This window comes from Alternaria arbusti, assembly GCF_024043155.1.
Source record: "Alternaria arbusti strain BMP 1465 chromosome Unknown scaffold_25, whole genome shotgun sequence".
Lineage (NCBI taxonomy): Eukaryota > Fungi > Ascomycota > Dothideomycetes > Pleosporales > Pleosporaceae > Alternaria > Alternaria arbusti.
Window position 1 is genome coordinate 115,703 of NW_026249965.1, and position 23,876 is coordinate 139,578.

General features: G+C 51.9%; 10 protein-coding genes across 10 annotated transcripts; 5 read left to right on the top strand and 5 right to left on the bottom strand.

Moving 5' to 3' along the window:
- Positions 1-127: 127 nt before the first annotated feature.
- J4E86_010774 (uncharacterized protein) lies at positions 128-2,627 on the top strand (the record flags this gene model as incomplete). The annotated part of the gene is made up of 3 exons (XM_051451270.1): positions 128-244; positions 290-2,395; positions 2,451-2,627. 3 exons carry the CDS (start codon positions 128-130, stop codon positions 2,625-2,627), a joined length of 2,400 nt encoding a protein of 799 aa, XP_051297557.1.
- A 391-nt stretch (positions 2,628-3,018) lies between these two features.
- On the bottom strand, positions 3,019-4,589 carry J4E86_010775 (uncharacterized protein; the record flags this gene model as incomplete). The annotated part of the gene is made up of 5 exons (XM_051451271.1): positions 3,019-3,105; positions 3,166-3,627; positions 3,677-4,093; positions 4,141-4,442; positions 4,502-4,589. The coding sequence occupies 5 exons, from the start codon at positions 4,587-4,589 to the stop codon at positions 3,019-3,021; spliced, it is 1,356 nt and encodes a 451-aa protein (XP_051297558.1).
- A 1,241-nt stretch (positions 4,590-5,830) lies between these two features.
- On the bottom strand, positions 5,831-7,366 carry J4E86_010776 (uncharacterized protein; the record flags this gene model as incomplete). The annotated part of the gene is made up of 1 exon (XM_051451272.1): positions 5,831-7,366. The coding sequence occupies one exon, from the start codon at positions 7,364-7,366 to the stop codon at positions 5,831-5,833; it is 1,536 nt and encodes a 511-aa protein (XP_051297559.1).
- Positions 7,367-9,091: 1,725 nt separating this feature from the next.
- J4E86_010777 (uncharacterized protein) lies at positions 9,092-10,903 on the bottom strand (the record flags this gene model as incomplete). Its single annotated transcript, XM_051451273.1, has 6 exons — positions 9,092-9,566; positions 9,628-9,952; positions 10,015-10,173; positions 10,232-10,393; positions 10,452-10,550; positions 10,612-10,903. 6 exons carry the CDS (start codon positions 10,901-10,903, stop codon positions 9,092-9,094), a joined length of 1,512 nt encoding a protein of 503 aa, XP_051297560.1.
- A 559-nt stretch (positions 10,904-11,462) lies between these two features.
- Positions 11,463-12,245, top strand: J4E86_010778 (uncharacterized protein; the record flags this gene model as incomplete). The annotated part of the gene is made up of 2 exons (XM_051451274.1): positions 11,463-12,058; positions 12,110-12,245. The coding sequence occupies 2 exons, from the start codon at positions 11,463-11,465 to the stop codon at positions 12,243-12,245; spliced, it is 732 nt and encodes a 243-aa protein (XP_051297561.1).
- Positions 12,246-12,777: 532 nt separating this feature from the next.
- On the top strand, positions 12,778-14,338 carry J4E86_010779 (uncharacterized protein; the record flags this gene model as incomplete). The annotated part of the gene is made up of 4 exons (XM_051451275.1): positions 12,778-12,921; positions 12,981-13,373; positions 13,434-14,016; positions 14,064-14,338. 4 exons carry the CDS (start codon positions 12,778-12,780, stop codon positions 14,336-14,338), a joined length of 1,395 nt encoding a protein of 464 aa, XP_051297562.1.
- Positions 14,339-14,958: 620 nt separating this feature from the next.
- J4E86_010780 (uncharacterized protein) lies at positions 14,959-16,288 on the top strand (the record flags this gene model as incomplete). Its single annotated transcript, XM_051451276.1, has 5 exons — positions 14,959-14,998; positions 15,059-15,334; positions 15,391-15,677; positions 15,730-16,217; positions 16,285-16,288. 5 exons carry the CDS (start codon positions 14,959-14,961, stop codon positions 16,286-16,288), a joined length of 1,095 nt encoding a protein of 364 aa, XP_051297563.1.
- An 842-nt stretch (positions 16,289-17,130) lies between these two features.
- Positions 17,131-17,746, bottom strand: J4E86_010781 (uncharacterized protein; the record flags this gene model as incomplete). The annotated part of the gene is made up of 3 exons (XM_051451277.1): positions 17,131-17,172; positions 17,223-17,339; positions 17,393-17,746. The coding sequence occupies 3 exons, from the start codon at positions 17,744-17,746 to the stop codon at positions 17,131-17,133; spliced, it is 513 nt and encodes a 170-aa protein (XP_051297564.1).
- A 1,271-nt stretch (positions 17,747-19,017) lies between these two features.
- J4E86_010782 (uncharacterized protein) lies at positions 19,018-20,280 on the bottom strand (the record flags this gene model as incomplete). Its single annotated transcript, XM_051451278.1, has 3 exons — positions 19,018-19,176; positions 19,230-19,871; positions 19,993-20,280. The coding sequence occupies 3 exons, from the start codon at positions 20,278-20,280 to the stop codon at positions 19,018-19,020; spliced, it is 1,089 nt and encodes a 362-aa protein (XP_051297565.1).
- Positions 20,281-21,459: 1,179 nt separating this feature from the next.
- J4E86_010783 (uncharacterized protein) lies at positions 21,460-22,821 on the top strand (the record flags this gene model as incomplete). The annotated part of the gene is made up of 1 exon (XM_051451279.1): positions 21,460-22,821. The coding sequence occupies one exon, from the start codon at positions 21,460-21,462 to the stop codon at positions 22,819-22,821; it is 1,362 nt and encodes a 453-aa protein (XP_051297566.1).
- Positions 22,822-23,876: the final 1,055 nt, after the last annotated feature.

The window sequence follows — 23,876 nt, forward strand, 5'->3', positions numbered from 1 at the left end:
ATCCCTGGTCGCGCGCCGCAGCATTGCATTCGCGACTTTGCTGACCCCGCGGTAGTCCGCAACATTCACCAACTTTTCTCCCACTAACACTTTTTCTCATCTTGGCCTAACTAACCCCGATACTGTTATGGACTACTCGGAAGGCATGGGCGAACATGCGCCCGTATTCTATATTGGCCAACATGAGTCGAAGCGAACCCTGGACGTCTCGCCCGAGTTGGTGCAGCATGCCCAAGATCTCGGAGTAAGTGCCTCCAAGGCTAGCAGGAACCCTACTGACCACCTCCAGTATGATATGCTCACTAGCACCATCACCAACGACCACTTCCAGAACCGCGTCTTGAGTCTGCTCAACTCCTACACCCAAGCCCTCGCTGAGTCGCAATCCCAACCGCTCCCCTTGATACCTGCCTTGGACAACTTCGATACACCACTTAGCCCGAATGAGATTATTAGTCAATTGGTAGCATTTACCAGCTCATGGATTGATCTGTCTTCTCCAGACCCGATCATCTCCAATTTGTCGCGCCAAGTCTTCCACCTCGAGGTTGCCTATGCAGCTTTCTGTGGTGTTACCAATCTGGTCATCCCTGGACCAAGACTCGCCCACGGCCAGACCGGCGTATCTCAGTATGCTCGTTCTATTAAGGAGGCGCTTGTAACTGGATCTTACATCCAGCTGCACATCCAACTACCCATGGATGGAACACAGTCAGACTCCAGCAAGGACGACATGGGAGATCTAGCGCGCTTCGCAAGATCCGAGTTCGAGGCAAGCAGTGAGTCGAAAAACGTCGATTCTTGGAGCTCATGGGATGCTTGGAACACCATTCGATCGGTTTGCAAGTACCATAATAGGTTAGCAGTCATGCTCGATATGCCGCGTCGCCTGCCATCCTTGGCTGTCCAGTCACGTTGGTTTTCTGAGCCTGTACGACTTCTCAACTTGCACGCTTCCTCTTTCCTAGTCAACGCTCGTCAATCTTACGTCCTATCCAAAGCACACCAGGTTTTCATCTTCCGTTGCATGCGCCTGCAGCGCGGGCCTTGGTTGCTCATCTCGGATGTTGGCCAACTACCAGGTATTGATGACCCGGATATGATAATGTCATACTCCACAGGTCATCTATCCCCTCGTACTGTAGAAGATGCACCGAGCCCAGGATCATCAGGAACAGTCGCACCAACCCCCGCTGAAGCAGCCGAGATCGCGAAGAAGTTGCCTAAGAAGAGCAGTAGCAACAACGACCCAACACCTCACTTGAGCTACATGCGATACTTGCAGCGTAACCAGCCTCCTAAGAGCCAGATTGAACGGTTCGGTGGTGGGTTCCAGGACTATCTCCAGAGCCCACTGCAACCCCTGACGGACAACCTCGAATCCATTACATACGAGGTGTTCGAAAAGGATCCAATCAAGTACGCGTGGTACGAGCGCGCCATCGCTCAGGCGCTGAAAGACTGGCATGCCGAAAGCAAATCAACTAGCTCTAGCAACGGTGCTGTCGTTATCGCAGTCGTAGGATCTGGTCGAGGTCCGCTTGTGACGCGCGCGCTAAATGCCAGCGCAAGCTCCGGTGTGCCCGTACAAGTCTACGCCATCGAGAAAAATCCTAACGCATACGTACTGCTTCAACGACACAACATCGAAACCTGGGGCGGACGCGTCACAGTCGTCAAGACCGACATGCGCGCCTGGAAGGGTCCAACCCTCGCCGACGGCACATTCGGCAAAGTCGACATACTTGTTAGCGAGCTTCTCGGCTCTTTCGCCGACAACGAGCTATCGCCCGAGTGTCTCGACGGTGTGCAACACGTCCTGAACCCCACTCACGGCATCTCGATACCCTCCAGCTACACCGCGCACTTCACCCCCATCTCCACGCCAAAGCTCTGGTCCGACCTGTATACTAGAAGTACCAGCGTCGATCCCAACGCTTTCGATATCCCGTGGGTCGTCATGCTCACTCAATTCGACTACCTCTCCACCTCGTCCGAAGAGACCGTCGCATCCAAACAACTCAGCAACGGCACTAGGATGCAACACTTCAACCTCGAGGCCCCCCTTACACCCAAGGTTGAAACAGCCTGGGATTTCACACACCCCCTTCCTCCCGCCGTTCTAGCACAATCTTCGCTCAGGAAAGGCGGTTCGGCGATAGGTGGCGGTGGTGGCTTCAGCGGCGGCGACGGCGCAAACGAACATAACCTGCGCTACTGCCGCATCGCCTTCCCTATCCAAGAACCAGGTGTATGCCATGGTCTCGGCGCGTACTTCGAAACCGTATTGTACAGTGGATCAGAAGGACCGGTTGAATTGAGCACAAACCCCGTTACCATGGAGGCGAAGAGCAAGGATATGATTTCTTGGTTTCCCATTTTGTTCCCACTCAAGGTATGTTTTTCACTGATCATATGAAGTTAAGTATGGTGGCTAATTTGATACACAGACTCCCATGCAGCTCCCCGCCAACTCAGAGGTCGAAGTCAGTTTCTGGAGGCAGACGGATGACCGCAAGGTTTGGTATGAGTGGTTGGTTGAGAGCTACCTGACGGTTGAGGGACGGAGGATACGCTTGGATGTTTCGGATTTGCATTCTAGCAAGTCGAATGGGTGTATGATGTAGTCTGGTACCGTCTGGTGCGTGGCTGTGTAGTTGGGGTGGGAAGATGAGGGTACTGGTTTCAGTGTCAGCTATACACCGCCTCTACTGCGAGACAAAAGTTGGTGCTACTCTTTCCAAGAATTGGAATCCGATGTATACGGAAGCGTGCTTTGTTGCAGTATAAAGGACCTTCTTGGACTGTGTTGTAGTCATTGTGATGAGTCAACGTGTGATGTAGGAGAGAGAAGATAAGCATCCGTATGTTCATTGCGCATAGTATTCATTGGCAATAGAAGCATTCATGCTATAGCCTGAAGCGACTTGCTGCTACATCGTGCACCGGGTAACGACCTGCTCAGCTCGAGCCAGGGATCCTTGCTCATCCTCTCTGAAAAGCGCACTTCTCAGTCCTCTACGAAGGCGGAGCATCCGTATTCTGCGTCTTCTCCTTCCTCTGCACCCACCCAAACCTCGGACTCCCGTTATTCATATCGAAGATCTAGAACACCATATTAGTCACAATCCCACAATCGAAACTCAGATGAACATGACAACTTACCGCATACATAGCCTTCAGCACAGCATCACCATAAATATCCATATCCATAGACCCCCTACTCTGAATACTTCCGTACACCATACCGTTTCCAGCGTCAGCGAAGCCCAAGTCCTCTTTCTGGAATGTCACCATGGCGTCTCCGATGGCGAGTTTAATCTCGGGCAAGTCGTCCGCGGAGGTGGACGTGGGGTAGACATAACCCTGGTTGCTCTGGTCGTACTTTGCGCCGGGAATGGCTTTGTAGACCGCATCGACGAGGGCATCGTCCACGAGGCAGAGGGTGGTGCCGGTGTCCATGATGGAGGTGTTGCCAGATCGGTCGACAGTCTGGCCGTTGATGGTCGCGGATGTGGATTGAATTTGCCAGAACCCTTGGCTGTTGTCGACATCGGCATAGTTGGGCTCGGACGCGCCGGAAGCGGTCATGACGTCTTGGTCGATGAAACCGAAGGTGTAGAAACTCTGGGGTTGTGTTAGAATTGAGGAAGAGCACAGGGCACGAGACACTTACTTCTCCCTTGTCGGCCTCGTTCGTGTCGCGCCAGCTACCAAGGTACGCGGTGAACAGCTGCTCCTTAGCGCTCTTCTGTGCGATGATGTTGTCGACTGGCGTCTTCTGCGGGGTTGGAGAAACAGTGTTGATGGAGCTGAAGGCCAGACCAAGGAGCCCGCTGCCATTGCCCTCGGCAAATTGCTGCGAAAGCTCCTTTGCAAGCTCCACAGCTTGGTTCTCGACTTTGAGACCACCCAGGTTGACAACATCGGTGCCTACGTCGCCGCTCGCGGACGAGGAGTCACCGTACGAGATCTTCCATGTCTCGCCGTCAAGTTTCTTGAATGTGCTTGACTTTGAGGGGTCGAAAGCGACCTGCTGCTTTGACGCATCTGCTGAACTGAGGATGTTCTTGGGAAGTTCGGTGGACCAGACCTGTATATCTTAGTGGTTTGATCAAATCGTCAAAGAACACAACATACCCAGAGATCCGAAGATCCAGTATCGAAATCGAGGTAGATCTTCTGCTCGGGCGTTCCAACGCCAACTTCGCAGAGATACAAAGAGTCGTTCTGGATGTCTTCGGCCGGTACTTCGCCCTCAGTTGGAGTGCCGTCGCTTGGGGCTGCGGCTTTGCTTTGCGCACCACCTGGTGCCGACGTTTCGTTGCGCTTCTTGAGAACGTAGCGTGATCGCATGCGGCCGCCGATTCGGCCGAACTTGCCTTGCTGCGACATGACCTTGGCTTGGAAGTACGGGCCAGGTTTTGTAGGATGAAAGCCATCTACGCGTGTCAGTTCAGTAGTGGAAGGTGATTTAAGATGTAGGGAATAGGTGACGGACACTTTGTCATGGCATAGACGTAGCTTCTCACTCCAGCGGGCTTGTACGCTGGGCTACGGTGGACCGCAAGGCGTTGTAGAGATGCCATGGTGATGTTAGGTTGATGAATTTGACGGACTTGTGGATGCTGGTGACGAAATTCTTGTTACAACACTGATGCAACAAGACAAATTTGAGAAAGAATTACTTCCCTCGAAGCAACGACGACGAGGCAGCATAAGTACCTCCGTGCCTTCCAACCAACGCATGCATCACGCCCACCTCCAAAGAAGCAAACCTACCTGCCCAACTGCAAACGCTCCAATCACCAGCGCTCGACCAGGAACAGGCGGTCACACCGGCCGGATTGTCGCAGCCGCGATCATGGGCCTACAAGCATGCGACCAAGCTTTCCAAGCTTTTATCAAGCTTTCGTTAAGCTCCGCGTGCCGCATATGGTGCGTCTGAAACAACGCATACGCAGATCACACGCACGATGATGCGCGATGGGAGTACGGCTGTGGCGTTTGCGCTGATAAGGACCCGGATAGCATGACAGGTACAAAGGCTGCTGCGGCTGCGGCCGAGGTGTCGACGTAGTCGTCCTTGTGAAGGACATCGAATCAGGCGACCTGCGAGGCTGGATAGTAATCTGATTGCTCCGAGAGTAATGGGAAGCCTGCTTCAAGATGCGAGTCGAGGCCCTATCGGAAGCCCCGCAGCATATAGCTCTTTGTCCCCGCGTTGTGGATCGCCCGCGATACTAGAATGTGACCACGTCCTCCTACATGCGTAGTGTGCGCTTTGTTACAGCGTAGGACGAGAGAGAGGTTCCTGGGTTGTGACATGTCTTGACTTTGGCTCGTCCTCGTGAAGCGTTGTGCGGACCTTGGTATGTGGTGGTGTTTCGCAAGTCAGGTGATGACGTCATTGGATACGCGTCATCGCCCGCACCTACCTGTTCCGGTGTTAGCAGGCATCTTCTTGTCGCCAGCCACCACGGCAATGCTACTCCTCGCCCCGGGCTGGTACCTCTTCGATTATGTACCTGATGCACGCAGTGTTTGTAAGAATCGGATCGTGAATCTGATCATGTCGCAATGTGAGTAGCGTGACGCTTGAATTCGACGTTATTTTACAAACTTTTCGTGATTGCAGAAGCACTACTTGGGTATATCCTGTAGCAACTTGAATGAGAGACGCATCCCCTGCTTATTGGACACGATGAGATATGTTTCAATCCATCAGTGCTATCCACACACTCGGCACGCTTTGCTCAAGGGAGTGACATAAGTACTAGAGGAGACAAGAGAAAAGAAGGTAGAGTTTCGAGAGCCACAACACCCATCATCACGCCGTCCTGGGCTTGAAGATCAGGTCACATCGATCGTGCCTGCTCCTGTACCCATTCGCCTCAAAGGGCGCCATCGCCTCCGGCGTTGTCTCCGGCGCAAGTTCAACCTTGAACGCCCTGAATGTAGCTGCCAAGATGACTCGCATCTGATACGTCGCCATGTTGCCTCCTGGGCAGCGCCTCGCTCCCACACCGAAGGGAACGAGATGCTTCTTGCGCTCGGCGCTGTATTCATCCTCGACGAGCCATCGTCGCGGGTTATAGGTATCGAAATCGGGGAAGAGGTCGGGGCGCTGGCGAGACATGCTGAGAGACTGTGTGGTGACGACCGTGCCGGCGGGGAGGTGGTGGCCGAGAACGTTGATACCACCATCTGGTACGAGGCGGGAACCTGTAAGGGCAACTGGTGGGCGGAAACGCAGACCTTCGTTGATGCATGCACAGAGAAGTTTGCAGGAGTCAAGCTCTTCGTAGCCCTCGTGTGCGGCAACTTCCTCGTACAGCTCTTCTTGAAGGCTTGGGTTCTTTGACAACTCGTAGTATATGAACGCGAGGGCTGATGAAGTTGTTTCCGTAGCAGCAAGTACCTGACCTGCCATCTCCGCACCGATCTCTGGGTCTGTCCATGAATCCTCGAGGGGGTACTTTGCGTCTGGGTCAGTGAAGAGCTTGAAGACGTTGGCGGTTGAGTCCTCGGCTATATCCTTGGCCTGCTTGCACAGCTCTGCGCCTAGGTCGAAGAGCTTATCACTGGATCGTACGCGGAAACGAGGATGGGCGAATGGGCCGTATTGGAGCCATGCGAATAGCCATTCTGGGAGGCACAGGCGCCAAACAACGAGGAAGTTATACTCGCCGACAACGTGTGGGAATTCGTCAGACTCCAGGTCGACACCTGTGCCGCCCATGACGACTTGGGAGTTCTTGAGAGTGCAAATTCGCAGGTGGTAGACAATGTCTTCAGATTGTTGACCCTCTGTCTTCCCGAGGTTGCGAACCATGGCTTCGATGTTGGTGACGAAGGTGTCGTGCCAGAACTTCATGTTCTTCGTCGTCGTAGCGATCATGACGGGGTGACGTCTTTGCCGCGCGATGGGATGTTGAGGGTACGTGACAGTCCAGTCATGGCCGCCGACACGAAGGGCTCGGATAGATTTTGGCGAAGTGTCGAGATCTTTCCTGACGAAGATCTTCTCCACTGACTCGGAGTCATTGAGAATGACGAGATTCGGTGCGATCCTGACGATGGGTCCATACTTTGTCATGAGCTTGTCTGCCTCGAAAGACAGTCTGCCATGCCAACGCTGCCAGCGGATCCAGGCTGATGTTGCTGAACTGATCCAAGGTCCGGGTATGGCCCGCAGAGGGTCGATGTGGGCCCGGTAGATCATTTTGGTGATCTGGGTAACAGCCATGAGGACCACAATGGCCCCGACGAGCTTCCAGCGAAGCACGTAGGCATTTGACATTGCGCCTTGAACAAGGCTGGGCTTGTCAGTGACCAGCAGGTCGTGAATAGTTTCGTTCAACATGATGAAGAATGCAAAGATTGATCTTCAGAGAATGAAGTACAGATGGATAAGCACGGGACGACATTATATACTTTTCTCTGAGAGTTGAACGTGTATCACCGTTACTCACATTACCTTTTGCCTCGAATGGGAGCCATGTGCGATCAAAGTCAATCCTACCAGCCCGGCGCCCGAGGGACCCTGATCCCCGTCGACCCTGGAGCCTCAAGGTTCGGACCTATCCCAAACCTTATACAAAAAAGGGTTTCGGTAGTTGATGTCACAAAGACGCTGAACATAACTGGGCACTAGAAGTCTACTGGCTGGTGGAAGTATACTACCAGGTAACCGAGATTTTGAGGCGGCCTTGGTAACTTCTGCGCTTTGCGAACTGCATACAATGACCTGATGGTTCCTCCGCAGCCCACACAGCCCTATGGTGATGGACGGCAGTTGAGAAAAAGGAATGTTCGCAGCCGAGGCAAGTGGCAATGTCAATCATGTGGAGAGCACACAGAAGGCCCGACGTGTCGCGATGAAGTACCGAAGCACTGTTGTATGTTCGCCTTGGGTGCCTAGTTAGGTGATGATCGGTCTTCTAAGGGCTCTTGCTACTGAACGAACACTTGTGTTTTGAAGCGTAGCCAACAACGTGAGAGTTAAAGCACCAATCAGTCTACCGGAGAGCTGGGCAGCAGAGCGCGATTACATTCCAAGAGCGTAGGGTTCGCCGTTGATGATCTCAGGTTGATTAATGCCCGATAACGCGGTGGAGAACGAGTTGCGAAGTCAGCGTAGTTGGAATTACTCATGTTCACAAAGGGTGCATGTCGTGGTGATCGCTGACTCCGACGCGTAGACATTGTACTGACCTCGCTGAACCTCGAGGGTGTGTAGGACCTGGCGAAGTTGGAGGCGCCCATCCACGAGCACTCATTTCACATGAAAGATGGTGTTTGTGCCCAATGTGGGTCCATACTTATTCGACCGAAGTGGCGCACAATACGAAGCTCATGCTGCTGCTTCAAGAAGCGAGTGCTTCAGCGATGAGGGTATCGGAGGGCGTCGTTAATGACATCGTGGGGTTAATAAAGTTGTGGTCATGTAAACTATGCGGTGCATGGTTGGCCAATCTCCCAAGAGAGTTCTATTTCTGTTAGAGAAGTCTAAATTTGTGCACATGGGGACTGTTGGTGAAAGCCAATATTGAAGCGATGAACGCACAATCAGGTTTGTTTGCCTTGGGCAACGATTTTGCGTTGCGCTACCACACGACGTCTAGGAGCAAACAAGGACGTTGAAGTAAGACGGTTTCATCAGTACTGTTGTACGTCGTGCAGGCGAACGTTTTGTGCTGTAGGGATCACGCTGCCCGTTCGGCGCGTCCACGGGCGCTTACCAGGGCATACATCCACGATGCGCATGAACAGGAGATCGGCAGGAGGCTTCGATGAGATGGAGACAACTGTATGTGTGGAATCTGGAGACGAGCTTTGACACGGCGCTCACGGTCGTTGTTGAGCTGACTAGGAAGGTCGGAAGGCTGGGCACGCGAGAGCGAGAGAACAGGGCACGCTTTACCGTTTCGGGCGTTCCGACACGCGTTCCGCGGAACTATGACAAGCATAGACCATTTGACGTCACTGACCCCGGTCCTCGAATCTCTCCTTCCCATCTTCGCTACCAGACCTCGCTTCATTTTCCCATCGAACGCATCTTCCCGTCTGCCTTTCGGTCCGTTCCAGATTATTCATCCCGTTTCTTGAGCTGGTCGTTGTCGTTGTCAGCAAGGTGGACCTCCTGTCCACGCAACACCCCATCAGACAGCGGCTTCGGCAAATAGTTCGCAACCACTGGCATTAATGCAGCGATCAACACGCCAAGCCATAGAACGGCAGTCGATACGGCAAATCCCTTCAGGTTGCGTGGTCCCTCAGCGCTGGGCCACAAAAAGCTTCCATATATGAAACTCGTGTGACCAAAAGAGTTGACCAGCGCGATGGCTATCGATCGCTTACGTGCTGGTTGGGACATGACCTCGCTTGTCCAGTTGAGAATCAGAGGTACCGTTGTGTACATCGCACCAGTCTGCAGGCATAGCATGGCATATTTGACTGCGCTATTGCTGACAAAAAGTGCTACTAAAGTAGCAACTCCGGCGAAAGCGAGAAGACCAGCGTTGTGCCATCTTCGGTCTTCGGTCTTGTCAGAAGTCCAGGACCTACCAATCGGTGTACGGTTAGTGGATGTCTCTTGCCGTGCCTTTACAAGGGTTTACTCACCAGAACAGCTGAAACACGGCACCACAACTCCAGATGGGTACCGTCATCCATTGGGCACTGGTGCTCGTATATCCCATTCCTCGAAGCATGGTCGGAATGAAGTACGAAACGGTCAAGGCCAAGCAGTTCGAGGTGTAGATGATCATAAAGAGATATGTTCTTCCGTCTCTGACCACTGCCAGGAATGCTTGAAAGGGGGTGAGAGCTGCCTCATCGATGTCCCAGGACTGGTCTCGATCGCGGAGGATGCGGACGTGAGCAAGAAGGCGTTGCTCCGGAGAAAGCATCTTGGATTCAATTGGCCAATTGGGAAGGATGAAATACACTGACATGTGAGACGGGACATGTTAGCAGTGTTCGCACCTTCGGCGTATGAAGATTACTCACGTCCAAAGCCACAAGCAATGGTAATGATGCTCTCAATAATGAGCAGCCATCGCCAGCCCGGAATACCACCGTCCAGGCTGGAAATTATGGCACCTGCCATAATACCACCCAGCGCTGGGGATACGCAGCCGGAGGTGTAGAAGATGCAAAAGCGCTTGCCTGGAGGATTACGTCAGCCACATATCGAATCCCGAAAAGTCTGTGGCTAGGTACTCACCAACTTCTTTCTTCGTGTACCAGCAGGTCAAGATGAACAACGCGCCCGGATACAGTCCCGCCTCGATTGCGCCCAGGAAGAAACGTCCAATAAGGAGTCCTGTTGCGCTCTTTGTTTGCGACATTCCGAGAACTACGCATCCCCAAACCCATACAATCGTGGCTGAACGGCATTTTATCAGTACTTACTAAGTACCGCTCGGTTGACTTGGTACGCTTACACAAATAGATCGACGGTTTCACCTTCATAAGGATCATGTTCGAAGGAACCTCAAAGATGACGTAGGCCACGAAGAAGAGCGATACTAGCATTGCGTATTCTACACACCGTCAGCTTCTTCACCTCCAACACTGTTGTGTGGTCTGTATTGGCAAACGTACGATTATCCGACAGGCCAAGCTCCTCACTCATGCCCGCCGCGTTGGCGTTGGCAATGTTACTCCTGTCGAGATGGGCAAGTATGTACATCCACCAAAGGATTGGTAGCAAGATGAAGTCAATCTTTCGGACCAAGCGTTTTTCTTCCACAGTATCTGGCACATAGCCTTGCAGTGCTGCTATGATCGCCGCATCTTCGGCCTCCCCATATTGTATCTTCGGGGTTTTCTCATCGGTTGGATCAGAGGCAATTCGTTGTGCCAAATCCAGTGCTTCGCCATCTTTGGAGGTCATGGTCTTCAATTGTTTGGGCTTGGAGGAGAATGACAGGGCGCTCGATGAACAATACAAGAATAGTGAAGCCAGGCAACTGACAGAGACAGCAGATTCACAGCATATGCATTAGTTCTATCTCAAACGGCTGCAGCCTTCCCGCCATCTATCCGTATGGCACCCGTTAACAGCTTGGTGTTATCGCAATCCTACTCGCGACGTAATCAGACCGCCACTGTTGCGAAACAATGACCCCGCTTTCTATCTGTCTCTATCAGCTTAGTATGACCCAACAGGATTGTGAGCGAGCGTGTCCCGAAGCAATGCTGGCATCATGCGGAGTTCGCCAAGACAAGGCCCCTACCTGGCCAAGATGCGAGTGGAGCAGCGCTTATCATACCCGACAGTTCGCTCGACTCTGTCCCGATATCATCATGGCATACTGTATTTCCTCATAGCCATTCGAACAATGCGAACTTGATCAACAATCACGATCTACTGCCAGCTTCTACCACAATCTACTCCAAGGCCTCGTAAACCACGACGGAAATCCAATTCCGCGAAGCACAACACTACCGTCATGTCTAAATCCAGCAAACATGTAGTGTTCGATATCGTCGGCACCTGCGTCTCTTATGATGCCATATTCGATGCTCTGGACCACTCCTTAGGCGACAAGATGCGTGCCGAAGGCATCAAGCCACGACTATTTGGTTACCTCTGGATTGAAGTCACCGAACGAGAGTACACTTATCTCAGCATGAATGGTCGCTACATCACTTTCCGCGAAGTCTTCAGCAGCCTATTCTACCGCATGCTATACATGTCCGGCATCGAGGAACCCCATACTTTCGCTAGCGACAAGGATTTGCAATACATCCTAGAGCAGTACAAGAAGCTTGAAGCGCGACCTGGTGTTGCGGAGTGCTTCCAACTGCTTCGGGATGCTGGCTTCACGGTCTGGGCGTTAACGGCCGGGGATGTTGAGCGTGTTGGAGGCTACTTCACGCACAATGGTATCCATATGCCCAAGGAGAACTTCGTCTCATGCGACACGGCCAAGATTGGTAAACCGGATCCAAAAGTGTATCAAATGATGATGGAGAAGCTGGGCAGTGACGAGAAATGGTTTGCAGCTGCGCATAACTGGGATGTTGCGGCTGCTAAGATCCACGGGTGAGTTGACACTATCCGTCTACCTGCGTAGCTCCATTAAACAGACAACAGGTTCAAGGCTGCGTATTGCACGATATGGGAGAAGATTCGTTGCGACAATCTCTTCGGCGAAATGGATGTCACCGCAGATTCTTTTCCCGAGATGGCTCGTGGTATCATAGCTGCATCTGCTACCGGCTCAAATTAACCCGTTTACTTTTGAAAGCATAGAGATATCAAGAGATATCATGAAGATTGGCTTGTCGCATACATTCGGAGTATTCAACAGCCATGCCAAGTCATTGTCGTGCAGAAGGATTACCACTAAGCATCTTTGTATACCTGATGGGACCATATGTGCATGACCTCCTCAGCGAAGCGAGTAATTACCCTTGCCGATCTATGTTTCGGCAAATGTTCTCCGTCGCCGTTATCGAGCACATCCCCCACTCTATCATCGATAAGAATCAATCATGGAGCAGAACTCGCTAAACACCCTGGAGAACTCCAGCCGTTGAGACGTTCAGGAAGTGGGGAGATCACCAGCGCCCTTTGCGCCGCGGCCATCTCCGTGCCTCATCATGTGCAAACCCATGTACCGTTGTCGAAAGCGGTCTGTAATCTTCTTGTGACCATGTCAAACCGTTGTTTGGGCAAAACATTCGTGGCCTTGGTTTTGACAGTCAGTCTTCTGCGATCCGGCACAAGCACGTTTACACAGCACACATCGACATCTCAACATGAAGAGCGATCGCACACCAGTAGCAGATCCCGTACACTCATTCTGGACTTCTGAACCCAGTCCTCTTGATGACCTGCGGAGTACGGATGATCTTCCCACCGATGCAGACATTGTGATCATCGGTGCGGGATTTGCCGGAATTGTACGTCTCAATCACGAACTGGTTTCTTGAAAACATATATGCTGACTGTAATCTACTAGGCGACAGCTTATAATATTCTCACAACATCGTCGTCATCCCCGAAGCCATCTGTCCTCATTCTCGATGCTCGCAAGATTTGTTCCGGTGCCACTGGTCGCAATGGCGGGCACGTAAAGCCAGATCTTTACTTCAACATTTCAAAATATGTAACTATGTATGGCGCGAGCGCTGCAGCGGAAGTCGCGAATTTTGAAGCGGCGAATGTGTACGCTGTGAAAGAGCTTGTTGAGGCTGAGAAGTTGGACTGCGACTTCCATCTTACGAGAGCGATCGATGTGTATCTGGATGCTGACCATGCGCGGCAAACGAAGATGGCGTGGGAGAAGCTAAGGAAAGAGAATGTTGTTGAACTGAGAGACGTAGCTTGTATCTTTATAGAAGATGCTGAGAGGGTGAGTGCCAGGGTCTTTTAGAATAATCTATGAAATCTTTGACTAATCGTTCTCACGAAGCTATCAGGTGTCAAGGGCGCTCAATTGGCTTTCACTTTCACCGCAGCACACTTGTGGCCACAAAAGATGGTGCATCAACTGCTAGCAAAGCTACTCGAGCAAGACCATAAGCTCAACGTTCAAGCGAACACATCAGTGACGTCTGTATCCGACACTACGGATAAGGCAGGAAGATGGTCAATAGAAACATCGCGCGGCACGATCAAAGCCTCAAAGGTCATCCACGCCACCAACGGTTACGCAAGTCAAGTTCTGCCCGAATACACGCGAAGCATAACTCCGATCCGTGGCGTCTGCAGCCACATCGACAGCCCATTGAAGCAACACGCAGCACATCTCAACAACACTTACGCCCTTCGTTTCGACGGCCGAAACTACGACTATCTCATTCCCCGAGCAGACGGAAGCATCATCGTCGGAGGCGCGAGGCAGCGGTTCTGGCACAAGCCTGAGCGCTGGTTCGACACCGTGCGCGATGGCGAGCTTGTTGATGAAGCAACGTCTTACTTCGATGGGTACATGCAGCGCCACTTCCGCGGATGGGAGGACACGCAAGCGCAAACAAAGAAGGTGTGGACTGGAAGTAAGTATCGTAGTCTCCTACTCATGCGTAACTAACGCTGTGAACAGTCATGGGCTACAGCGCAGACTTTATGCCACATATTGGTCCAGTTCCAGATACACCGGGACAATTCATCATCGCGGGGTTCAATGGTCATGGGATGCCACAGATACTGTTATCGAGTAAGGGTCTGGCTGCTATGGTGCGAGATGGAGTGCCTTTCGAGAACACCGGGCTACCGCGGTTGTTCAAGACGACAAAAGAAAGGATTGAGAGGCGAGATAGCCCACTCGAAGATTCGTTCCGTCCGCTGTGGGAAGAGCATGCCAGGTCGAAGCTATGACGATTGCGTCTCCACGGTCGAGACAGTCAGCCCATGTTGGCTCAGGGTCTTCCAGCATAGGCTTATGAGAGAGTATATCTGACTCGGAACGATTGAAGTCGATATGCGTTGTTGCTACGTAGAGGTATGGTACGGTAGTGAGTGATGACATCCAGGAACCAGCGCGACAAAGGAGATGACAACAGACGCTAACCCGATCGGGCTACCTTGGCATCCAGCCACCGCAGAGTGGGGTCGTGCTGACCAGCCACAACTCCTCATCCCCTTTTCTCTCCTAGACGCCCTTAACGATCCCTCTTATCAACATACACACCGACTGAGTGATGAGCTCGCTAATGCTGAAGATGCTAACACATCCCTGCCAACATCTCTACCCGAGGGACGCAACACCCATGTGCCTACTTGACAGCGCTGATTCGCATGGTACAACATGCTGCAGTCAGCATTCACTGTTGCATTTTGCAGGCAGCCATAGTCGATAGCGTGATAGCGCGCTATGCTCGGTTCGAACAAACCCTTTGAGTATACACATACGCGTAGGTCGCCGGCCCGTTGCACATAATTGAGCGCGCGGCCCTCGCTATTAGCCTTCCATCCATCCTGTCTGCGGTATCTACAACATGGCTTCCTTCGAACCAGAATTCGACCAAGCCTACAATGGTGCGTGCTGAATGTCCATATCCATCATCGATGTGCGTAACTTGCTAACGCGCATGTCAGACCTTGCGTCATCGCTCGAAGGCTCCACGGTGCTGAAACATCATCCGAAGTATAGAGATGCTCTCAGAGTATTCGCCATTCCAGAGCGCGTCATTCAATACCGCGTGATCTGGGAGGATGACAAGAACTGCGTGCAAGTCAACAACGGCTATCGTGTACAATTCAACTCGGCACTGGGCCCTCACAAAGGCGGGCTCCGGTTTCATCCGTCCGTCAACCTCTCAGTGCTGAAGTTTCTCTCGCTTGAGCAAACCCTAAAGAATGCTTTGACAGGCTGTAAGTCTGACATTTCCAGTCATTCAATGCCCAGATCTTTCTGACCATCGCAATAGTGAATCTTGGTGGCGCAAAGGGAGGGTCAGACTTTGATCCCAAAGGCAAGTCTGATCACGAGATTCGTCGTTTTTGCGTGTCTTTCATGCGCGAACTGAGCAAGTACATCGGAGCTGATACGGACGTGCCTGCTGGTGATGTTGGCTGTACCCGGCGCGAAGTGGGATGGATGTTTGGCGCATTCAAGGCGGCAACTACGAGATGGGAAGGTTGCATCACGAACAAAGGTGATGCGTTTGGTGGAAGTCTGATGAAGCTCGAGGCAACTGGGTTTGGGCTGGTTCATGTACGTCAAGCACCAAAACGGCCTGATATACTCGCTAACAATACAATCACAGTACGTGTCCCTAATGATCGAATACGCTTCCGGTGCCACTGAGACTATACGAGAAAAGAAGGTTGCGATCTCGGGCTCCGGCAATGTCGCACAGTACGCCGCCATCAAAGCGATCGACCTCGGTGCAGTCGTCCTTACACTCTCCGACAGTAAAGGCTTACTTAAAGCTATCTCTGTGGAAGGCTTCACAAAAGACGACATCGCCCTCATTGCCTCTATCAAGAAGAAACGCCTTCCACTTTCCGACATTATGGCAATGGAGCAGGGTCAGAGGTTCGAGTATCTCGAAGGCGAAAGACCCTGGAAGCATGTGAAGGAAGTCGATATCGCGTTACCCTCCGCCACGCAGAACGAAATGTCCAAAGACGAAGCAGAAGCACTGATTTCTGCTGGCTGCCGCTTCATCGCCGAAGGCAGCAACATGGGCTGCGCACAAGACGCTATCCAACTCTTCGAATCGCGCAGGGCAGATAGTCCGAATGGACGTGTGTGGTTTGCTCCAGGTACCTTGGCAAAATCACTTCAAGTCTCATCAACTCGCTGACCCCATCCATAGGTAAGGGTGCCAACATTGGCGGCTCGGCGGTGTCCGGGCTCGAAATGGTACAAAACAGTCAGCGCATCGCTTGGCCGGCCGCACAGGTCGAGGCTGAACTGTATCGCATTATTGAATCATGCTTTCATAGCGGTATCGAAGCCGCGAAAAGCTATACGGATATGCGCGCGGAAGAGTTACCTAGCCTTTTCGTGGGAAGCAATATTGCCGGGTTTGTCAAGCTGGCGGATGCGATGCATGCCCAAGGAGATTGGTGGTAAGTCAAAGTATCGGGCGAGTGACTATGAGGGTATTACGAGATCATGTCATTCATTGCTAGAACTATGTGCAAAAAGCACTTGCAGGTATTGAGAAACCGCGATACTAAGAAACCCAAGTCATCACCAGCTCGTAACGCAACGCTCCCTATCGAATCCACCACGCAACTGCCGATCAGGCTTAACAACCTTTCCTTGCAAGACGGTGTATCGAACGATGTTCTCGCAATCTTCAGGCCGGACTCTCGCCAACCATATACACTGCTTTGCTTCTCTCAATGGCACCGTTGCAGCACCTTCCATACTCTCCTTTGCTTGATGAGGTAGCAAAGATGTCCGACGGTACACAATGACATTTGCGGCGAACTTGTGCCCGCCAAAATGACTGACGAAGTGAATACCCACACCCCCAGGTCTCTCGTCAAACGAGTCGCGATACAAATCTCGTTGCCGAAGATGACGTTCGAATTCTTTCTTCAGTAGTGGTGCAGATTGACCGCACCGAGCATCGCGAGTCCGGTGACTACACAGTAAGATGAGGTAGTCATGTGGGCATGAGCGTATCTTCAGTCCGGATTCTGGCGGCACGCTAAGCGAATTCAGCGGAAGCAATGACGAGGTATTGCATGGGCTGGGATTGACGAGATGTGTAATGAGATCTGGTGTCCGGGATGGTGTGACGCAATCAACGATGACGAAAGCTGGGAGAAGGAGGACAGAAGAGATTGGTTCGTCGTCGGGATTCTTGTTGACGCTGTAGTCCGGTACGGGGATGTTGGATGCGGAAAGCATGAACTTCTAGATCAGTTGGTTAGTGATCATTGCTTTTGATGTGGAGGGGTTTGTGTTACCTTCTCGACCATATGTCCATGTGTCTTGGCTATGGCTTCTCCGATGCTGCCTTCCTCACTCATGAAATTGCTGATCCAATTGGCTTTGCCAGTCGCAACGAGAAGATGTCTCTCCCAAGGCATGACGGTACCGTACAAATTCTCGGTCTCATTGATCTTGAACTTCTCCGGGTATGTGATGTCACATGAAGAACAGTCCTGAACGCACTCCGGCCCGTCTTTTGCCGGGGTGGTCGGCTCAAACAGTGGCGGTGGGCCACGGGTCACTTTTGGCAAAAGGCTTGTCAAAAGACTCTCAATTGGTGCGACCTTTTGCGTGACTGGGGTGATGAGGAGGGGGAGTAAAGACACCATCGCGGACGAACGTGAAGACTCTTTGATGATACTGAAGCTGTAGGAAGAAATCTGTTAACGTATAGATACTGATAAGATGCTATCTCGCTTTCTTATACGTCGTCCAGGAACGTCATTGAGGTTGACAATCTCATCGCACGGATGCTCTGGTCAATGACATCATAAAAGTCCAATTGAGCGAACATTGGCACACACATTAGCATGCAAAGTTCGTTCATCAAGATCGCCATCACGAACAATCCCGATCCCACCGAAGATGAGCGATGTTCAGGATGTTGCACGTCAAGAATCCGCTCGACGTGACATCATACCAACTACTCAGCGCATTGATATGATGCTTTGCCTTCACGGGAATCGTAGGCATCGGCTACGATCGATGCTAGAGCTGACACTACGAGCTATGGCGATACGAACCTCCATGCCGCGGTGTACGCATGCAAATGCACAAGACCAATGATGGACCGCCTAAACGCATGCTCGGCTGACGGAATTGCAGCCAAAACTGTCGAAGTCTCCATCAGGAGATACTCGGCCGTTCATGATGAGCCAAGCTATGCAGGTCGTGATACCTGGGTACGTGTAGAGGTCACACCAAGCGATCAGCATGCGTCCGATACATGGAGCGGAAGTTGGAAGCTTACCTTTCCTGCAGTCGATCGAACCAGAATCTTCGATGAGCTGCAGGCGAGCTCCGACATTTGTTATGCGGGGAAATGGATTGCAAATTGGATAGGCGTCAGGGGCGTCAAAAATATGTGGCGGAATACACGGGTTTAGCCCGCGTTGACCGGTTATGGTCCCCGTTGATCCACCGGGTTTTTCGGCACTAGTTCAGCAAGAATGGCATAGTGAGATTGGGTTAGACGGCTTCAGATATACATCTCAATGAGCCACTTTGCTACGAGACTTCACTGTGAGCAATACATGCAAGGCAATCATCATCGCTAGACGAGCGCGAACACAAGCACGCCCACCTAGGAAAAGTTTAAACAGCCTAGAGCCTACGTTAACGTCAAGTCGTCTACTTTACAAGTTTTTGTTTTAATGTAGTCTGCAGACCTGTTTAGCTGTTTTCTTGTATGAGATGCAAGCGAAGAAGACGATTGTTATGACGTGAACACATGTTTATTGGTATGCTACCTATGCCGTCTACATGCAAAGAAAAACCAAAAAGAAGTGACTTGATCGTGGGTCGAAGCAATCTTAGCGAGTGACAGCAGGCAAGGAAAACCTGGAAAAGGGGTACATGTAGCGATGAAATACGTCTTTGCCTAATGCGCCTTGTGATCTGTTGGAATAACGCCCGCTCTTGCGTACACTTCATCGTACTTACCCCGGACAAAGTCCTCGATCCTGATGGGCCCAAACTCTGGGCCTACAGCGGGGTCGTAGCACGACTTCTTAGCCTCAATCATGTAATCAGGGTTGCCCTGTGCATCGTTAGCGGCTATCTCACTGCTACAATGTCGGTGCGTGAACTTACGTGGTACAAGTGCGCAATAGAGTGGCGGTCAGTACCAGAGAAGTTGAGCACGCGATGTACGTTCGAAAGGTACTTGCTGTTGGTCCAGCGTTCGAGTAGATTGCCAAGGTTGACAACAAAGGCGCCTTCCGTCGGTGGCACGTCGATCCAAGACTCAGATGGCGCGTCCCAAACTTCGAGACCGGAGTTACCGTCTTGCAGGAGGAGGGTGACGAAGCCGAAGTCTTTGTGCTCGCCATGGCCCTTCTGGCCAATATCATCCATACGGGGTGGCTTCGGGTAATGGTTCATCTTGAAGTAGGTGATGGGCCCTTCAGTGAAGTGCTTGATGAACTCATTGGTCTCTTCGACATTGCCGTCTACCGACATGGAGACAGCTCGCAGCACTTCAACACTGAGGAAGTTGAGTTGCTCAAGGTAGTCCATGCAGACATCCTGGAAGTCTTGTCCCAGGCTTTCGGGCCAGTAGTTCGGTCCGTGGGCGAACTTCCCAGCCACTACTTGCGGGTGGTCCCAAGATAGCTCAGGACCAACGTAGTAGCCCTCCTTGAGATCTGGCGCCGTATCTTCTTCCTTGTACTTTTGCGAAAGAAGAGTCTGGTAGCCCCGGTTGTGATCGTTCTGGCGCTGATCGAGCTTTGCCTAGCAAGCTGTTAGCACAAATAATAAGATGTCTTAGAATCGCGTTGGCAAAGCATAGCAAGAGGGCTACATACTATTAACAAGTTAGCAAGATATCTTAAGGGCTATTCGTGGCGGCTACTTTACCCTTCTCCTCTCGTGGAAGTGCGAAGAAGTCGGCAGAAGCCTTCAAAATGGCCTTCTGGGTTTCGAGAGATACCGGGTGGTTAATGATCTGGAAGAAGCCATGTTCGACACAGGCCTCATGAAGCTCGCTGAGGCAAAACTTCACACGTTTCTCGTCTCCTGACAAGAAGTCACTGAAGTCGATGGTCTTAATGAGGCCAGGATCAGGCTTTTTTGCCCATGTCTTGATAACGCCCTGAGCTGTTGGCTCAGCCGACGAGGTCAAGACTTGAGTGTTGGCCATGTTGATTGGAGATGTGAATGAAGTGTAGAAGTGGAGATTGAATGAAGTACGTCAAAGCTTGTTTCTGATACACAGAAACACACTATGTTTTCCTATGAATCATTCATGTTATATGAAAGCTCAGGCATGACGGTGACGTCAATAGTAAGTCAATGCCAAAACAATCTGCGCGAGCGTATCGTCAACCGGATTGTTGCAAGCCGTATGAAGCGCATGTCTCACTTCCACGTCATTTTGCACCGGTGAAGCAGTCTCGACGTATGCCAGAGCTAGGCAGTCCAAATTCGGCATGCATGTGCTACCGACATAAGGGTAGAAGCACTTCAATCTCATGCTTCCAATCGCACGTAGGCATGGTGAGGCAGTTTGGGTGATGATTGCGCGAGATGCTGATGATGCATGGCATCGACGATTCACGGTACCACCTGATGCCATGTCGAACCAGAGGATGTGCATACGCGTCGAGTGCTGATGGAGAATCGATAACTGTGTACCCGATCTGCTCATCATGCTCGATGTCACCGACAGGCGCTACGCATCGCCTCCCAACCGACGTCCCCATGGGGAACGAATATACGACAGATGCATGCGGCAGCCGCACGCTCGATCACTGCGGATACGCCCGACCATGGTTCACCTTCCTGTATGCGAGATCAATCAACTTGTGCTAATCCTGGTAAATACGCCAGCATCGCGAGGTGCACGTTGGTCACTGTTTGGTTGACTCGGCGGTTACGCCAGATCCTACGGGGCGGCCGAGTCGCTCATGCAGTAGCTGTAGTCCTTTGAGATATTTGGCTCAGTGCAAGCCAGCCGTATTGTTGACATGCAAGGCCCGGATTCAAGTGCTTATGGCCGTACTAGGTCGACGTTTTGGCGTTCCGTCTTCCAAGGTTTCACCACAACCGGTGGGTTCACGTTACACAAGCGTCTCCGGCGTCAAACCTCACGACAAGTGCGGAGAATCTCACCTGCATCGCTATCATGGCTAGATTAGGCCACTACTCTCGATCAGTGGGGAGGTTGATCAGTGACTCCATACTGCGCCGTTGAACTCATTTAAACAGGAGTCCATCAGATGTGCTTCTCCATCCGTGATCAAGAAGCTTCACTGGCTTCAGCTTTCAATCATAACATTATTTTGATCTAGTCATCACTCATCATTCACTTCCTCCAACCATGGGTTCAATCGACACATTGGAGTCCTCCGTCACGAGGGCCACTATGTGCAAGAAATGCACCAATGGCAACAAAGTCACTATCGACTTTCCCGATGGGAGCTTCACCTTCCACTCTCAGTGGCTCCGTGATGCTCGTTTCGACAACGGTGCAGCCCGAAATGCCGAGACAGCAATGTGCCAGCAGCCGCTCCAACTCGCCCAAGTCGAGAAGGTTCGCACTTCAAGCTATGGTCTCAAGGAAACGCTTGACATCAGCTGGAAGGATGGAGTCAATACTCAGATTCCGCTTCCTTGGCTTCGTGTCATGGCTCCTCTAGTAGCTGCTCCAGCCGACGACCTTACTGCTTCGCCAGCCCAAGCCGAAGTCAAAGGTTGGACAGTTGACAGTCTGGATATCCCAGAGATATCCTACTCGAAACTGTTCGCTGGAGAGCTCGAGCCCAAGGATCTTGAGGAAACCACTCTTTCCATCATCGACCGAATTCTGGGCTCCTCCGCGCCCGGCATTGTGAAGATTGTGGATCTTCCCGCTCCGAACATGGAAGAAGAGCACAGCCACAAGAAGAACATCAACACCCAAGTCCTCAAACGTCTTTTTGGTGCCGTCTTCGTCCACCCAATTCGCGGTGCTGATCAGACTTTCAACGTGTCGAGCCACTCCGGCGATGCCAACCGTAAGATTGGACTACCCAATTACGACACCACTCAGATCCTCCTGCCGCACACTGACCATGCCTTCTACGACAACCCCATCCAAGTCCAGGGATTCTACGGCCTCGAAGGTACCAGTGAGAACACGTGGATCTCGTCCCTTCAAGCGCTCGAGACGCTGCGCAGCGAGGACCCAGAGTCTTATCGCCACCTATGCAACGCTCCCGTAGCGTTCGGGCGTGTGTCCAAATTCTACGGCGAGCCGCTGTATCAAGCCACCACTGATACGGCTGTCACCATGCACCCGGGCTATCCGGATCGCGTGAAGCGCGTGCGCTGGCATCCGAACTTGACTGGCTACCTGTGCAGCCCGTATGCCGACTACAAGGCCCATCGGCTCGCGCATCAGAAGTTTGAGGAGATCATGAGGCGTCCAAGCCACCAACTCAAGATTGTGTTGAAGCCGGGAGACCTGTACGTCTGGGACAACTTCCGGCTCATGCATGGCCGAGAAAAGGTTCTGACCACGCCGCGTACGGGTGTTGGCCAGACGGTGCCTGAGAACGTCGTTCATGACCGATACCGGGCGCTGTGCGTCAATATGCTCAAGGGACATATTGATGGTGATTGGCTGTGTCATATGCCCATGCAGCAGCTGCGTCAGCTCGTCAAGCTTTTCCAGGGTGGCCAGGAAGACATCGGGCATTGAGACTGCGCATGGAAGCTCGTAGGCAGATTGCTGAGGTATGCCTCTTCAGTCTAGATTGTGGAGATCCATCAAGCCCGGGTGTTCACTTACCCTAGTTCTTTTGCATTTAGTAAACTGACCTATACATTCTTTCACCACAACAATGCAAACGGTCCTCATTTGCTCATGATTCATGGTGGTAGTGACGCGTCTTGGTTGATTCTGATCGTTGCCGTTTTGAGCGATGGCTCCGTAGCTGCCGAATGGGATACCTTGGTACTCAGGGCAGCACGTCAATCAAGAAAAAAACCGAACGGGTCTGCAGCCTACATTAACATGAAAACCTACAAGATAGGTGACCTAGCGTCGATGTAGGCTCTAGGCCTGTTTAGTGTTTTTCTGGTATGAGGTGGCAGTGTCTTTTTGTTCGCATTATCCGAGATGAAGTGACTGCCACCTTGGCTTTAGGCGTCCCATACGGGCAGTTTTGAACAAAGACCAGCGACGCAAGGTATATCACTGGTCCAGACTAAATGTCTCTCGAGTCCGATCCAGGAGCGAACTCCGTGAGGCGGTCATGTTGTACATCGAATTAGGCCATGCATCTGCTGAAGCGTCAATCAGCCATGATCTACGCAGAAGGAGCCTAAAGCGCGAACCGAGGATTTGATGAATGCCATGTAGAGGCTTCCGAGGCAAGCGAATACGACGATAGTCCGAGGTATCCCATGTGAGACTGACTTTGAGCGCTTGACTCAATGTGAGCTTCCCGTTTTGTATCATAGCTTTGAGCAACGGAGATAGGCATTACCAGCGAAAGGTCGATCAGGACTAAAGATGGCGCTCAGACAAACGTTGGTGAACGAACGCGTACGCGAAAAGCAGACTGTTGATAGTGGTGGCTGGGACATCCTGCTGTACTACATGCGTTGTCGTATTACCTGCTCATGCAATGGAGGTTCGGACCGGAGCTTCGTCCCAGGTGACTGGTCTGATTGCTGCAACCTAGCCTAGCGCGCAGACAGTCGACAATACCCCATCTGGTACCAATGTAGTTGCATATGGCGAGAAGCGAA